This window comes from Periophthalmus magnuspinnatus, chromosome 3 (genome assembly GCF_009829125.3).
Source record: "Periophthalmus magnuspinnatus isolate fPerMag1 chromosome 3, fPerMag1.2.pri, whole genome shotgun sequence".
Lineage (NCBI taxonomy): Eukaryota > Metazoa > Chordata > Actinopteri > Gobiiformes > Gobiidae > Periophthalmus > Periophthalmus magnuspinnatus.
Genome location: NC_047128.1, coordinates 1777551 through 1794014, shown reverse-complemented (window position 1 = coordinate 1794014; position 16464 = coordinate 1777551). Strand labels below are relative to the sequence as shown.

Below are 16464 nucleotides of genomic sequence, written 5' to 3'. Positions count from 1 at the left end.
ACAGTCCATATGTGTCATTCATAGTTTTGATGGTTTCAGTCAGAATCTACAATGTAAATAATCACGGAAATAAACAAAAACTGAAAAAGTGTGTCCAAACTTTTGACTGGCCGTGTATATAAAGACAATCAGGTTACCCCGCTAACGCTAGGAATGCATGTTTTTAAGGTAGATTTGAGGAATAACAACACCTGTAATGGAAGAACTGCGAGGTAGATCCATTTAAAAACGCCATACTGTGAAAGATTCCAGGTAGAGCAATAACATCTCCATGAAGACAAGCAGGTGGCAGACCCTCCAGAGAAATTAAACATTGCTACTTTATATAAATGCTCAATTGTATTTATTAGACAGTGATATCAAAGATGATTCAGTGTCAAGTGTTGGTTGTTTTCTTCTAAATCCAGAGCCAAACGATCAAGTCTGTTCCATGGGCTGAGGCTGACAGCAGCAGTTACAGAGAGAGGGGGTGACAGTTTTTCAATGTAAAGTAAAACGGAGCCAGAGTCGATGGAGCTAGAAGCACGCCCTTGATCACTTCCTATTTGGAACATGGCGGCTGGCGGATCAGCTGTGTCCATTAATACATACAGGCCGTGGTGTAGCTAAAAAACTAAACTTTGTGACCCAAGATGGAGCCCTTTTTGAATGGCATAATTTGCACACTGATGCGACAGGTATAAAACAGGGCACTTCAGACCCAGAGAAAGAGCTGGTGATTCATCGCTGCCCACTTGGAGCAGTTTGAGACCAGCCGCCCACCACACATTAAAGACCCAATCCAACATTGTTCTCCTATGCAGCCATCTCAATATCGTGTATCAGGGGACATAAACGATCATTAACGGTGAGTGGGAGTGTATTGATATGATTAAAAGCTTTGGGGTCATGACGGGACTGATATGATATAGGGCTTTTTGTTTTTGACTATGACAGAATTTGAATTGAGCAAAGAAGAACTGTCTGGTAACGTGGTAATACAGGAAGTACTCCAATGCACCTTCACTAGAATCATTTTTGATAATTCCGGCTCTGGAATTGTCAATCTCTACTGAACAAAGGTTAAAACGGAGCTGTTAACTTGAAAACCAATGCTTCATGACATCATAAGGTGAAACGGAGCATTTTGAGGAAGGGGAGAGGCTGGTTTATACTATGGGAACAATGGCGGCAGAGTGGTTAGCCTCAAACACATGCAATTTATTTTTGTATAGCGCAATATCCAAACAGCGTCGCTCTTCACAAATGCTTTGACCAATCCGTGGGTTACAGAATGATGAACGTTTAGGTAAATAGACCTATTATAACTTCATATCTTACATTTCTGGATCCTGTGAGGCCTTTGTGATATTTGTATCTTCATCTCCTCTTGTTTGGGTGGCTTTGCGTTTGGTATTCTGGTTTCCTCCAATAGGTGGCCCTCTCCTGAAATACATAATTATCGCTCGTAAGATTTGATAAGATTCGATTGTGCTGGAGAGAGATTTGGGAGCACTGCAGTTCACCCTCCAACCACCAGGGGGCTCACCTTGACACATTTGGTTGTCTCTCAATAATAACGTGGTTTAATACAGCACTGTGCGACCTTTATGGTGGAAGGCGATGGTATTGCTTTGCCTGGAATTTTCCACAGAATGGCATTAAATGAATCCGTCACCATGCACCAGACCAAGTTACATGTCAGATCTGTGGAGATGTGACCCCGCTAAGAGTTAGAATGCATGTTTTTTGTTTTTTCTGAGCAATAAAAACACCTGTAATGAAACAAATGCAAGATAAATACGTTTAATGCCATACTGTGGAACATTCTGAGCAAAGCAAGGAGGCAAACAGGTGACGAAGCCTCTCATCACAAAAGCTCCATAGGGCGTCTTTAAAACACCACATTATTCCGCATTGGCTATCGCTGCAGTCTGTGTCTTTGTGAGTAGGTGGTGATAGATTTCTCAGGTTAAATACATCATCAACAGCAGGATTCAAATGCACCTCTGACAGAAACAAAATGGACGCTTCCTCCCACTACACGGTGACTAATCCAACCAACGTCTGACTGAGACCACTGAAGACCCCTGTAAAAATATATCGTTGACTATTTGTATGTACGAGGGTCATTCAGCAAATAAGGTGAATCTTTTGGTATAAGGACTTTTAATACAGTTAGAAGCTTACTTTTTTTATTTATTGTTTTGTTTTACTTGTTTTTCACATGGATTTAATTTGTTTTGCAGATTTAAAAAAACTTTGAGAGTTTTGCCGATTAATAAAGATGGCCGACCAAGAAACATGCTCCAGGATTGAACAGTGGTCAGTTATCAGGTTTTTGGTCGCTGAAGGTGCAAACGTGTTGAAATTCATAGGAGAATGTCAACTGTGTCTGGTGCCACATGTTTTAGCCAAAAAAATGTCTACAAATGAGCTAAATTGTTTAAAGAAGGACGGAGCAGTGTTGAGGATGAAGGCCTGGGAGGTCTACGGAAGTGAGGTCTCCTGAGATGATCGAACACGAGACACAGTGACATTCTCTTTGCCATCTTTATTAATCGCCAAAACTCTCAATGTTTTTTTTTTTAATCTGCAAAAGAAATTAAATCCATGTGAAAAACAAGTAAAACAAAAAAAATAATAATAAAAAATGTAAGAAAAAAGAAAAAAGTAAGCTTCTAACTGTATTAAAAGTCGAAAAATTCACCTTAATTATTGAATGACCCTCGTAAAATAACAAATGTATATACTCATCATACAGTAGCCTATGTAATTCACTAGAGCATTTAGAAGGTCCAGTGTTTGATCCCTACACTGTGGAACTGTGCACCCCGTCTGTGTCTTCCTCCAAGGTTAAGATTAAGGTTGAGGTAAACTTTAAATGCAAAACCCGTTCTCTGCATTTGACACATCCTTCAACTCCGCTGGGACCACACGTCAAGAGCAGGGAGCTGCTTCAGAAGTGTTCAGAGACCCACCTCCAGATCTTAGGCTTGGTCAGGAGCTAGAGGATTTTATATTGCGTATGTTTTGGTCTATTTTAGTTTCTCGAGGCTTCAGTGCTCCAAAATCAGCCTTGAGCCAACTTTGACATTGGTGTAGCATCAAATTTTGGGCCCTATGCAATTTAGGTGGGTCTACTCATTACAATATGTCCCAGTCTAATGCCCATACTTTTGATTTGACAGTAGTTCATAAAGATATTTGATTGAGTGGGCAGATCCATTGACCCACAGGTTTGCGGTGTGATTCTAGCTCCCACAGATGATTACTGTCTCGGTGTCTGTGTCTGAATGTGTGTGTGTGAACGGGTGACTGGTTCCTTGATGTAAAATGCTTTAAGTGCCTCATAAAATAAAATATAAAAAAATGTGAACACAGACCATCTCTACTTGGGCACTACTGGCAATAGGCACTGGGAGCATTCATAACCAGATCATTTTTACTGCAGTACATCTCGTTTTTAGATGAAAATGTGACAATACTGTAGGCTGCCATTTTATGTCCAGGCAATTCCACCATTATAGCAGAACATAAAAGCCAAATGAACACACTGCACTGTCTGCCACTGGGGTCCACTGTCCCAGGCCAACCCCAGTCACGCATCCCTCTCTCCTCTCTCCTCTCTCTCCCCCCTCCTCTGCACAGATGTAGGTCGAAGAGTGCTGTAGGGGAATTTGTGTGCGGGCGCGTGGGTGGGTGCATTGTGCGCGCTCAGACGCAGACAGTGGGTGCGATGGAGCGGTGTTTGTGGCGCACGAGTTCACCGTCAAGGACACGTCCCGGGGCAGTCCGTCTCCCGTGCTGTCACATCACATCGGTTCGAAAGGGACACAAAGAGGCCAGACAAAGCGCTGGACCAACAGGGAAGAACTGTGCGCAGGGTGCTACAGAATAGACACGTGGCAATAAATGCACGTAAAAAAGACTTTGCGTTTTTTTGCCAAGTATCGTCACGCAGGGCAGTTGGCGCAGATGTCGCATGGATAATGGGGCTTTCTGCACCATACTGGTTCTATCTAAGGGTTTTCTATAGCTTGGTGTTCCTAAAAAAGGTGATAAGATAGGATAGGATTCGGTTTTAATGTTACATTTAAAGGGGGGCATTGTGAAGTCTTGTGGCCCAAGTCTCACGTGGTAATAGGTAGAGGGTCCAATTCTGGGGCCCTAAGACCTTGGAGCCTGGGACAACAGGCCCCTTTGTTCCCGCCCTGTCGACTCCTATACCTACCAGCACATGTGCAAGTAAATTATAGACCTACAGATCAGACCATGAGCGCAAAACTGAGAAAAAATGCAGTTCCTTTGCGCTTGTCAAAAGAAATAAATATTAAAAATAGATTTAAATATAAGAATTTAATTATTAGAATATACTATACTTACAGAACTTAGTATACTTACAGATCTAGTACTTATAGAAAGTAATTGCTCAGTCACTGGGTAGCATCTGTATTTGTTTTTTTATAATACAGCCTATTATAATTTGTCTTTATAATAATTTGATATTCTTATACAGCTGCTGTTCTTGTGCTTCTATTATAGAAAGGTATTTTTTTGTGTGAAAAGGGGTCTCAAGAATGTATCGTCTTTACATTAGAAAAAAAGACAACCACATTTTCTTAATTATACGATTGGCCAGCAGATGGCGCCAGAGCATTAATGTTGAACACTTTTAAAGTTCTGTATTACGCAAAGGAGACTCTGACGAGCTAACGACATTCAACAAGTCTTAAAGCTCACAACACAGACCTGGAGTGGTGTTTTGTTTCATTCACACATGTTTGAGTAACACTTACTATTAGTCTGGCTACATCTCTAAAGCTCAAAATGCTCTGTTCCACTTTGTGATGTCATGAAGTGGTAGTTTTTAAATTTACAGCTAACATTTTGCCTTTAGTTCAGTAGAGATCGGCAGTTCCAGGGCTGCATTAATTTAAATTATTCTAGTAAAGGTATATGGAGCACAGTGGAGCATTTCCTGTGTTACCACATGACATCACAAGGTGGAACAGAGCATTTCGTGTATGGGAGAAAAACTCCTAAACGCCTAAATATGCAGGGTTGTGTATTAAACGTGTCAGTGAAACAAAACACAACTCCAGGTACGTCTGTGATGAGGAAACAACATTATAACATTGATCAGAAGATAACGTGATAGGAGCCCTTTAAGTTTCCATAACTTTGATAGCGACAGTAACGAAAATGATCTGAGATTATTAATTTATTTTCAATAATGTCATATGCGTTTATAAATTACAGCATGTACCATAATGTTCAAATACACAGATATGTAGAGTAACAATGCCAGAAACAAAGGACATCAGTGCACAGTGAAATATATCAACAAAACAACACAAAATGGCATTGGCTGACATACAGTGAGTATACAGTTAAGCCCAAATGTATTCATGTTTGATCAGCACAAAAAGTGAAAAGTGAAAGATGGAAAAATATGAAAACATCAAAGTAACTCCAAGGAAGCGTCAACTCTGCAGAAAATGTGTGCAAAAAATGTAATCAGTAATAGTAAAAAAAATGTGTCATGTCATGTTTTACAATCCAGAATTCACAAGTACTCATTGAAAAACATTTGAATATTTTTTTTTGTAGTTTTTGTAAACATAAAGGTTCATTTGTTCTTTTACTTCCACCAATTCCATTAAGGGTCAACGTAAACACTGCAAGGTAGACGTAGCTGTAATAAATCGTTCATTCTCATATTTGTCCACTAGGGAGCAATACAGAGTCACCAGAGTCATTAACACATGCCTGCAATAGTTTAGAAGAAAAAAGCAGGCCTGTCACAGAAAATTTGGGGGCCCGGGGCAAGATAAATGCCTAATATAAATTAATAGATTGTGGTTGCAATTCTGAGCCCCTAAGACCCTGGAGCGCGGGACGGTAGACGCCTTTGTCGACTCCCGTGGCAAAGAGAACACATTTTTGTACAACTTGTAGATAAGTCACCTGAAAATAAAATGGAAAAGTCTGAATAATTTTGGGCTTAACTGTAAAAATCGAATGAGGTGAGGATCCTGTGTGATCAGATCTGCAAGCCTTAATGTATCTATATTTATCTGTACAAGGACACAGCACATACGATCTAAAGTTCATGGGACTATTATCATTTTCAATAGCGAGGCACTAAAATTCCAGCAGTCCGGTTTCTCCATTCTCTCTGTCTGAGGTCTTCCTGGTTCAGTCAGTGTCACGTTTGCATCGGGTTTTTACGAGTAGTAAATGATTTCTGGGATCTGCCCGTCCTCCACTGATGTGCCGTTGTTGTTTCCAGGAGAACTGAAGAAGAGGAACGTCGTCTTGGTCCCGGTCACTGACTCCTGAGTCACTTTTTTCAAACCTTTGGTGCCGTAATGAGAGTCTGGACCCTAAAGAGGGATATGGGAAAGAAAATAGAGGAATGAAGTGGTGAATAGGACTGTTTCATAGTAGTAACAGTTTCACAAAGTCATTATCTGGACTAGGTTTTGAGCGGTATGCCAATGTCTGCTACTAGTTTACAATTTTCATTACACAGAATGGCAAAAAAGGTCCTGTTTTACACAAAATGGTTCCTTGGGAGGTTTCAACTCTCATCCAAAAGATTATCAAGGAACTGAACATTAAATATGCTTTATGTAAGTTGCTACCTGTCTCATGTTATTGCTTTTGGAATGTACCGCAGTATGGTTTTAATAGGGTTTGTCTTGCAATTCTTCTATTACAGGTGTTTTTATTGGCAAAAAACAGATGCTGCAGCGGAGGCACAATAGGTTTTGGTCCCTACACCCAAAAAAGTAAATATCTGAGGCCTCTATAACGTTAGCCCTAAGATAAGGTAGGAATATATTTTTGTTTCATTGAGTTGAGTACAAAAACAGTTAAAAACAAAACATTTATAGTTAATAATATGCGTAATAAAAAGTTAAAACAACTTACAAGATGACAGATATAGTGTGTTTAAATTAACTTAAGGGAATTACACTCTTTAGTTTGAGTTGGTTTATCAGAGCATACATTTATTTATTTATCTTTATTTATACAGGGGGACCCAATGAGACACTTGGACTCTCTTTTCCATGGGTGCCCCGTTTAAAATACAACACAAACTGAAAAAAACTAAACGAAACAACAACAAAAATCAATCAAAACAAGTAAGTCCATATAAAACATCAAAAACAAGGGCAGGTGTGTGTATAAAAGTTTGTTATCAGATTATTAAATTGCAATTGTGTGACCAACGTGTCCAGTTTTGCTTTTCCTTGGAGCGTATTCCATTTTTGTGAAGGAAAACAGCTAAAAGCCTCTTTCCCATCTCAGTTCTGGTGCAGCTCGTCCTTAGCCTTAAATGAGGGGGCATAGAATTTAAAAGCAATTGAATCAGGGAGGTGAGATACTGTGGAAGTTTTGCCAGTATAGCTTTGTAAATTGCTATAATCTGGCACAAACATATTACCTCTTTGTGTAGGTAAATGTTTTTTTTATGTGCATTGTCCCTGATAAATAAACAAATGGGTGTGTAAGTCTGAGGTCCAGCCAACCCTGCTGTTCAGATCACAGTGGTGGGTATAATAACTGTCAAAAGTAATAAAACAAAGTGCATTGTGGGTAAATGTCATCATAAAATAACTAAACCAACAATATGAAATAACTACACTTCATTTTTACGAGATTAAAGTAGCCTATACCAGCCACTATGTTTATCTAGGACAAAATAATCAACAATAATATCACGATAATTATTCAAGTTACTCCCAGTTTAAAATGTTTTGGATATGAATAATTATAATTTTAATATTATGAACAGGTTATGAACAGGTACTTTGTTATAAGTGAAAACAACAACGATTTAGAAGAGAAGTAGCCTTTTTCTGCACATTCTGGTGATATAATGTGGATTATCTTTGTTGGCGATTAACCTAATTATATAAAATGTCTCATCCCTAGTAACTACAGTAGAAACGTTCAGAGCGGCGTGGTCTTGTGAATAAACTGCACTCTTGTCTGACCTTGAGTGTGGCGCATGCTGTGTAGCTGACGTTGGGGAGGATTTCCACGGGCTCCTTAAACATGACCCTGAAGGTAGTGGCTGTCCCGTCACAGCTGAACCCTGTGTCGTTCTGACCCAAAGTCACACGTTTGTCGCTCTCCATGATCTGAGGGAAATCAACAAGAAACAAAAGGTTAGAAAGAAAATGAGCCAAGAGTAAAACAGCATGTATTTATTTACAAAGCATCTACATTCTTTTTGTGACATGGGATGGTATTGAAATTTGGTGTCACAATTATCATGGCCAAAATAATTGCCATTAACGATTATATCACAATAATTATTCAAACTAATTAAAGTGGCTAACAGTTTTAAAATGATATGGATATGAATCATTATAATTTTAATATTTTCTTGTAAAGTGGTAGCATATATTAATGAACATTTAAAAATGTAAATATGTAAAGATTATAGCCAAATTATGGCTAATTTCCATCTTCAGTCCCTCGACAGGTTGATGTTAAACAGTCTACAGGACAGGGAACAGCAACAATAACACAAAAGCAAATGTAACACACCAGCACAGAACACACTCTCCGTACAGACAATTATAGAACAATTCATTTGAAGTTAGTTAAAAGTTTAACCAACAACCCCTCAATATAAAAATGTAATTTTGTTATACACGGTGACATATTTGACTCTCAAACAACCACTGCTTTAATGCTTTTGGAAATGATATTATAGAATAGGTTTCATATTTAAACAGTTATAGTACTGGGCTTTGTTCAAAGTGAAAACAACAGTGATCCAGAAGAGATCATCAGGGATAAGTTGTTTTTTTTCTGCACATTCTGGTGATATAATGGCCATTATCTTTGTTGGCGATTCTCATGATTATAAATATCCAACTAATTACATAGTCTACATATTATTGTATATTATTCTTTATTGTCCCATCCCTGTTTGTGACAGCACCTTGGCCAATGTTACAGAACAGCCTCCCTCTGTCTGTCAGATCCTCTAATTAACACAGTTTATGACTAGACTTCAAATCCCTTCTCTTCTCTCTGGTATTTAATACCAGTTAGACAGGATATCTGGGTGTTTTCTTGTTCTCTTATTTGTTTTTTGTTGACTTTTATGTGAAACACTTTGGTCAGCTGAAATTGTTTTAAACGTGCTATACAAATGTGAACTGAAATGAATGCTATGTAATTTATTAGTAAATTTTAGTATCTTCCATCCATCCATTTTTTCCACTTATTCGGGGCCGGGTCACTAAGGTTAAAAATGCACCCTCTCAGTGAAGTATCTAGTATCTTCAACAAATAAAGACGTCCCTATATCAGAAGCTTACCTGTATATTGACCTGATAGTCCGTTGGTCCATGTATCGAACCATATAAGCCAAAACCAACTATGGATATTCTTCTATTCACATTAAACCTAGAAACAAGAAACAAAAGAAAGGGTTAGGATGGTTGAATTTGATAAAAGTCTTCATTCAAACCAGAAATACAAAATGAAAAGAAAATTCTGTTCCTTTTAATCGAGAATTTGGGAAAAAGGCGCTAAAATATTTTATAAAGTAGGTTGTTTTGTGTCAAATGCTCGATGGTTATGTGCGACAACAAGTCAACACTGCACCGATTCTCTGGGAAGCTTTAAAACGGCTCTGTAATCCCTATAGAACTTATTTGCCGTTAAAATCAGCAGCTCCACACAAAGTAATACAACCCAAATGACGATGGCGGCGCCCACAGCAACTTCCGGTATAAAATGAATAGTGTAGGATTTTTTGGCCCTTTTGTAGTTAAATTTAAACAGTAAATGGTAGATGGTCAAATTTTTATATAGCGCTTTTCCAAATTCAAGCCACTCAAAGCACTTTTACAGTACTACAGGAACAGCTCAAATAGTTTTAAACTCACCTTATCCGGTCGCTGGTGCCGCTGTACCCCCATCGGCTCTCCACCTGCTGGAACCTGTTAATGCTGCTCTCCTCTCCGCGGAGGCAGCAGCGTGGCCGGTCTATGTACTCGACTCTCGGTTTGGGGTTTACTGTAAAGTGTAAAAACAGATTTACCACCTCCCGATCGAACAATATCCCAGACTGGGCAGGCCCTGTCGCACAAGAGAGAATATGTGTGTCTGTGGATGGAAGCTGCAGTACTTTGGTTATAACAGTAACTTTGAGGAGATGGGCCTCATTCACAAAATCTGAGACGACGCCAATGTCTTAACTGGCAGGGCATTTAACTGTCACGACACTGATTGTACTTTTATTAGGAAATTATAATTAAACTCTTTTTTATAGGTTTACTGGCTAGAAAACAGTAAGTACAAAAAATATGCTAACAATATGCTAATGTGCTAATAATATGCTAATAATTCAAAATATCTGACCCCAGTAGAAGAAAAATAAACAAACTATGCGAGACAAAAATATTAAAGGTGCACTATGTAACTTATCTGGTGGAGTGTCTGCCACCTGCTTGTCTCCACGGAGATGTTATCTGCTTTACCTGGAATATTCTACAGTATGGAATAAAACTCACATCTCCATGGAGACAAGTGGGTAACACCACAGCTGCAAATGAACATGAAACGAGAGAGACAAGACTGAGGAACATTCTAGGTGAAGCAACATCATCACCACGGAGACGACATACGAGCAGGTGGTGTACTCTCCCTGAGAAAAGCTACACAGTGCACCTTTAATATTAAGAAGATGTTGGTGACGATGATGGAAAGGCTTAATAAATGAATAAAGCTTGATGAAGGAGAAAAGTTTTGATAAAAGTAAAAATAAAACAAAGTTGGTAAGTGATGGTGCGACTGGGCTTGGAAATGGATGAAGAAGTGAATGAGGCCCATAACCTAAAATTAAACATGAACTGATTTTTAAAAACTTACCTGCAGCGAACTCCTCCACAGTCATGAGCGGGAAGCGTATGAGCGGCAGAGCTTTTCCCAAAACTTTCTGCTTGTTTTCGGAAGTGAGAGGAAGCTGTTGTCTGTAGCACTCGGCCTCAGCCCAGCGAACCACTGCTCCAAACAGACGGTTCTCCCTGATGCTCAGAGTGTCCCGCTCCAACACTGCACATAAAGTGTCTATACAAACAAAGAAACGATATGAGCCTTAAAGCTGACCTATTGTACTTGTGTCTGCTCTATTGTTATAACCTATAACCCCCGTGGATCATTATGTTATAATTAGCATAGATTAAATCACAATATTCATCTAAAACGACTTAATAAAAGAAACAAGTCTAGAAAACTGTGTTGCCAAATGGGCACTGACGTCGCCGTAAACAACATCACAACAAAGAGTCATTCAGTGGATAGCTGCAGATCACACTAGCAATTTTTTTTTCCATTTTGCATCATAGGTCTGATTTAACCAATTATCAAAGGTGACACATACAAAAACATATGTCAAACTAGAAGTGAGCAATATGTTGTTTGAAAAGATAATACCAAATAGTTGTTCTGAAGCTATGCAAGATCTGAATATGAATCTGAAGTATACTGTCAAACAAGATGCAATTTTTTGGCCCTTTTGTGGTTAAATTACTGTCAATATCGTCCTAAACAAACCAAAAATTATGACTAAAACTCTTACCAAGGTCGATATCTGTGAAACCTTCTGCATTTATTGCATCTCCAGTGCTTTTGTCTATAGTGTCCAAACAGAGGCTTGCAAGTTGAGGCTCGTCAAATAATCTGGCCTGTACAAAGACAACAGCAAAAATATAGAGTTAAAACTGGGATTCATTCGAGTTGTTTAGAGTTGTCCATTTCAACATCTAACTGAGGAAAAAAAAGCTTTATGTGAAACAAAAATTAAACATAATTTTCAATAAAATGATATCGATTACATAATTATATTGAAATCATTACACTGGCAAAACAGTAACCCCAGTAACTATATTTTCATGCTGAATTCAAAAGGCACTGATAGAAAAGTTCTGAAAATAGTTTACATAGTTGGAATAAACACAAAACCTGATCAAGCCAGAACCAGTTCGCTCAGAAATTTGAGTCAAAACAGCTTTTTCTTAACTTTAAGAGAATAGGCCTGTCACAATAACACATTTTGAAACTATATATTGCTACAGATAAATATTGCATAAAAAAATTTTAAATCCAGCAGGTTAATCCCAGTGAACCATTTTTAAATAGACAGTATCATTAAAAAGCATAAGCTGAACCAATAATTAGCCTTAGAAGTGAGTTATTCACCTCTACAGCTCAAATCTTATTGCGTAACAAGAAAAATAACAAAAATATTTCCACTTTTCCAGAGAAAATATACCCACGATTAGGCCTGTCACAAGCTTTTCAATACTGGGAAAAGTTTGGTTATTTTTCTGTACTATAAGATCTGATCTAAAGGAAGATGAATTATGAACTTCCATGAATCATTATAGATGCAAGTCTACTACTACTACTACTACTACTACTACTACTACTACTACTACTACTACTACTACTACTACTACTACTACTACTACTACTACTAGTAAGTGTTACTTTCTATTATTTATTCTGTTGTATTGTCTATTTATAATACTTTTTTGAGATAATTCTGTTTTATGGTTTGGTTCAACATTATCATTTATCGTCTACATTTACTTCAGCAATATATTGCACTTCAAAATCTGTTATCGTCACCACAAGTCACAATCCACAGAAAGTCTAATTATGTTATAGTTTGAAAAACCTTTTCAATTCCATATGATATCACAAAATGTAACGCTTTGTAATATATGTTTGCTCCCAAATAATACACAGTTTAAAGGACGTTGCATAGATTTTCATGTCAAATGTTGTCAATTTTAAAGGGCCCATATTACGCAATTTTTAAAATCTATGTTATAATGTTGTTTCCTCATCACAAACAGACCTGGAGTTGTGTTTTGTTTCATTCACACATGTTTAACACACAAACTCTGTATATTTAGACTGAGTTCTTCTCTCAAACTGAAAACACTTTGTGATGTCATGTGGTAATACAGGAAGTGCTCCACTGTGTTGACGCATTCACTAGAATCATCTGGATAATTTCAGGCCTGGAGTTGCCCATCTCTACTAAACAAAAGTAAAAAGTAGCTGTTAACTTATAAAGTATCAATTCATGAAATCACAAGATGGAACAGAGCATTTTGATCTTTGGAGATGGAGACAGAGTAATAATAAAGTGTGACTCAAACATGTGTCAATGAAACAACACAACTCCAGGTCTTTGTTTGAGGATGCAACAACATTACAACATGAGTTCAAACTCATTACCTGAGTGAGAAGCATGAAAGCGTTGTCGGCTCTGAGATGTTTGGTGAGAAACTCCACACAGTGACTTTCCAGTGCAGGGACGGCGTACTTCTTTGCCGTGTACAGTGTCGTCATAACAGTCTCTGGACCAATATGGACCTCGTCAGAATACAGAAACCTAAAACAACAAGATGTTATCTCATCAAGGACATTCCCAGTAATAGGTCTGTGTATGTTGTATTTTTTTTTTTTTAAGATGTATTTGGCTCTGCAGTTAGGCCTGTCACGATAACAAATTTTGAAATAAACAATCATTTTGAAACAAATTTATACCACTGACACAACAACCCAAGGGCAGATTTAAACCACAAAAACTATTCTAAGTCTACAATATCGTTAAAAAACATGAGCTGCAATAAATAAACAGTAGAATGAAACACTTTAGTACTTAGTTTGCATCTGTAATAAGTCATAGAAATTATTCAATAATAATTCAACCATTTACATGTTAAATCTTATTCTATAGCCAAAAAAATAACAAAAAACCTCCCAGTACAGTAGTGCAAAAAAACTATACACATTATAAATATTGCCCCCAAAAATATATATTTGAATGATGAGCCGAAAAGTAATTATCGTGATAGGCATTTCTGCAGAGTGAAGTAGAAGTGGAGCAGGGGTAGAAACATACAGCATAAGTGTCATGGCTAACTATTTGGGCTGTAAGATTAATCACAAATCACAAATACTGCAGTTTCTGAAGTACCATAATTTCTATACAATACAAACATGTTCTGAAATGTGATTCATATTTTAGTTTGTTTTGTCAATTCTTCTGGACATGTTTAAAATGTGAACTTTGAAATGTGCAAATCTAATCCCAATCCCAATATTTGTCAGGAAAATCACAATATTCTTCCTAAATCACTCAGCCCTACTAAGAACTCACCTTACTTATGTGCTACAGCCTAGATCTTTTGCGTCTTGTGCTGGTTTATAGTCAGTTTATAATCTTTAATCGTTCTTCAACTAAAACATTCAGAATCGGTTTGGCCTCTCTGATTTAGCTGCTCTGATAAAGTTTCTGTTATCTGATTTGACAAGCGATTCTTTTTGGGTTTGTTTGACTCCTTCCTGTATCTTTCTCAGAAGTGTCACGTGATGGTGTAGTGATGTGTTGTGTAGGCTGCTTTGTTTGGTTTTGCCAGACAGTATGGGAAGCTTACTGTCTGACGTTATCTCTAGGACTGCTTCCCATGTGTGTAATAGTGTGTACGCTCCCTCGTCACAATCTATGCTCCTTGGACATCCTCGGACTTTGTTTGCAAATCTCAACTAGAACAATGCCAGGGCCATCTGTGCTGATGGCAACAAATACCACTGCTGGATCAGAGATACTACTGAGATTTGCAAACGAGGTCCATGGAGCATACACCAGTCCTAGAGAAGATGTCAGACAGTAGGGGGCGTAAACTTCCCTTACTGTCTGGAAAAAAGAAGTAAAGCAGCCTACAAGACAAGTCACTTGATGCTTCTGTGGTAAATACAGGAAATAGCACAGACTGTATAAAGAAGTCGACTAAGTGAGTGTGACGTCATCCATGGTGTTCGACTCCAGTCAGATGGAAGCCTATCCCAAGAAAACATCTAAGACATGGGGCTGTCTGTCTCGTAGCCATCCTCACCATGTAAAAGGTAAAATCAACATCTCCTGTCACTGTACTATACATACACAACATTACTCATCATACACTTTTCTCAATTGTTTTATTTTTTGCTACAACGCTTAGACACACCCATCCTAATCTTCTTGTCAGATATTTTAACCGCAGCTGTAAAATATGAGTTGTACAGGCAGTTCATAAGTTATTCATGACAAAAAATTTATGAGGGTAATTCCTTGGCTAAAACACAAAAATGAGACAGCTGCAGTCTGTAATTCATGACATTCATGACATTTTTATCACTAGGTGGAGAATTGCTGTATAAGAAAACTTAGCAGGGGAGTGTTTGTCCACTGATCTGAAGACTTGAGGTTAGAATCCCGCTCTTGACATAAACATCATTGGTAGAATGGTCAGATCCACTGACCCAAAGGTTAACCCTCTCGCCCCCATTATCTGCTTACAACGGTGTATGAATGTATGTGTGAGTGGGTGTGTGGTTACTAAATGTACAGAGATTTGAGTGGCTTGAAGGTGGAAAAGCACTATATGTGATCATTTACAAAACTTAAAAATCTTCAGATAATGTTCTAATAAAACAGCAGTGGAGACAGGGGAATACAGGGCCTGGTGCACATTTTTTGACTTTCATAAGTGAAACAATCACTGTAATTTTAAACATATTCTGTTGTGTATCTGTGCAGTTGAATTGCATTGTCACTGGTATGTAAACAGCAAACTCACCTCAGTCTTTCTGATCATAGTCCCTCTGATAACTTACATCAAATTTTGTGGTTTAGATGCTATTTAAAACCATCTTAAATGTTCAGAAATCACAGAATAATCGGATTTTGGTGTAGTTATAAACGTAGCCACTGGTCCATGGGTACAGTGTCGTTACGGTGTCGTACCTGAGCAGGGCTAAGAAGGCGGCGGGCTCCACGTCGGGCAGCTCTATCTCGGCTGAAGTGGTGGCCATCCCTCCGTTGAACATGGCATCAAACACGGCACTGCCCGCTGCCAGGACGAACTTATGAGCGGGTATCCTCTGAGCCTGTCTGCCTTTGCCCACTATGAAGCGCACGTCACTGAGCAGCTCGTTGTTGAAGAGGAAAGCGAAGCGCTCCTTCAGAGAGCTCTTCGTGGCCTGCCAGTTGTACATGGGCTCCCGGTGAAGGCCGTGAGCCGGGGGAGAGGCGGGCGGCCCGGGAGCAGCTGTGGCCTGAGCCGCGCTGGAGCCGCAGGAGGCAGAGTCACTGTGGTTGGAAGCCAAGCCGCCAGCTCCACTGCCGCCGCCCCCGGCAGACGCCATTATCATAGACTTTCTTTATCCAGAAAGTGGCGGCGACACGAGCCGAGTAGTGTCGTTAAATCTGATCTTTATTTACGTCCCGTCCATCTCAACAGACGCCATCGCTCCTCGATGTTTTGTTAATGCACCCGGAAGAGCGCATGCGCAGAGGGCTTTAGGCTGTTTTGAATCAATCTTTATTTGTACCAACAACAACAACAGCAACAAGGTGACGAGGACAGAAAACTAATAATAAAATAAAAT

General features: G+C 38.7%; 1 protein-coding gene across 2 annotated transcripts; it reads right to left on the bottom strand.

Moving 5' to 3' along the window:
• Positions 1-5186: 5186 nt before the first annotated feature.
• Positions 5187-16361, bottom strand: LOC117390196 (BTB/POZ domain-containing protein 1-like). Of its 2 annotated transcripts, none has more exons than XM_033987867.2 (8): positions 15821-16361; positions 13267-13423; positions 11597-11702; positions 10888-11085; positions 9903-10095; positions 9330-9417; positions 7989-8135; positions 5187-6368 (listed from the first exon to the last, which is right to left on the bottom strand). In XM_033987867.2, the coding sequence occupies exons 1-8, from the start codon at positions 16225-16227 to the stop codon at positions 6210-6212; spliced, it is 1455 nt and encodes a 484-aa protein (XP_033843758.1). In that variant the 5' UTR covers positions 16228-16361; the 3' UTR covers positions 5187-6209. The 2 variants fall into 2 exon arrangements, with proteins under 2 accessions (XP_033843758.1, XP_033843766.1); XM_033987875.2 differs by having other exon boundaries at positions 9903-10032.
• Positions 16362-16464: the final 103 nt, after the last annotated feature.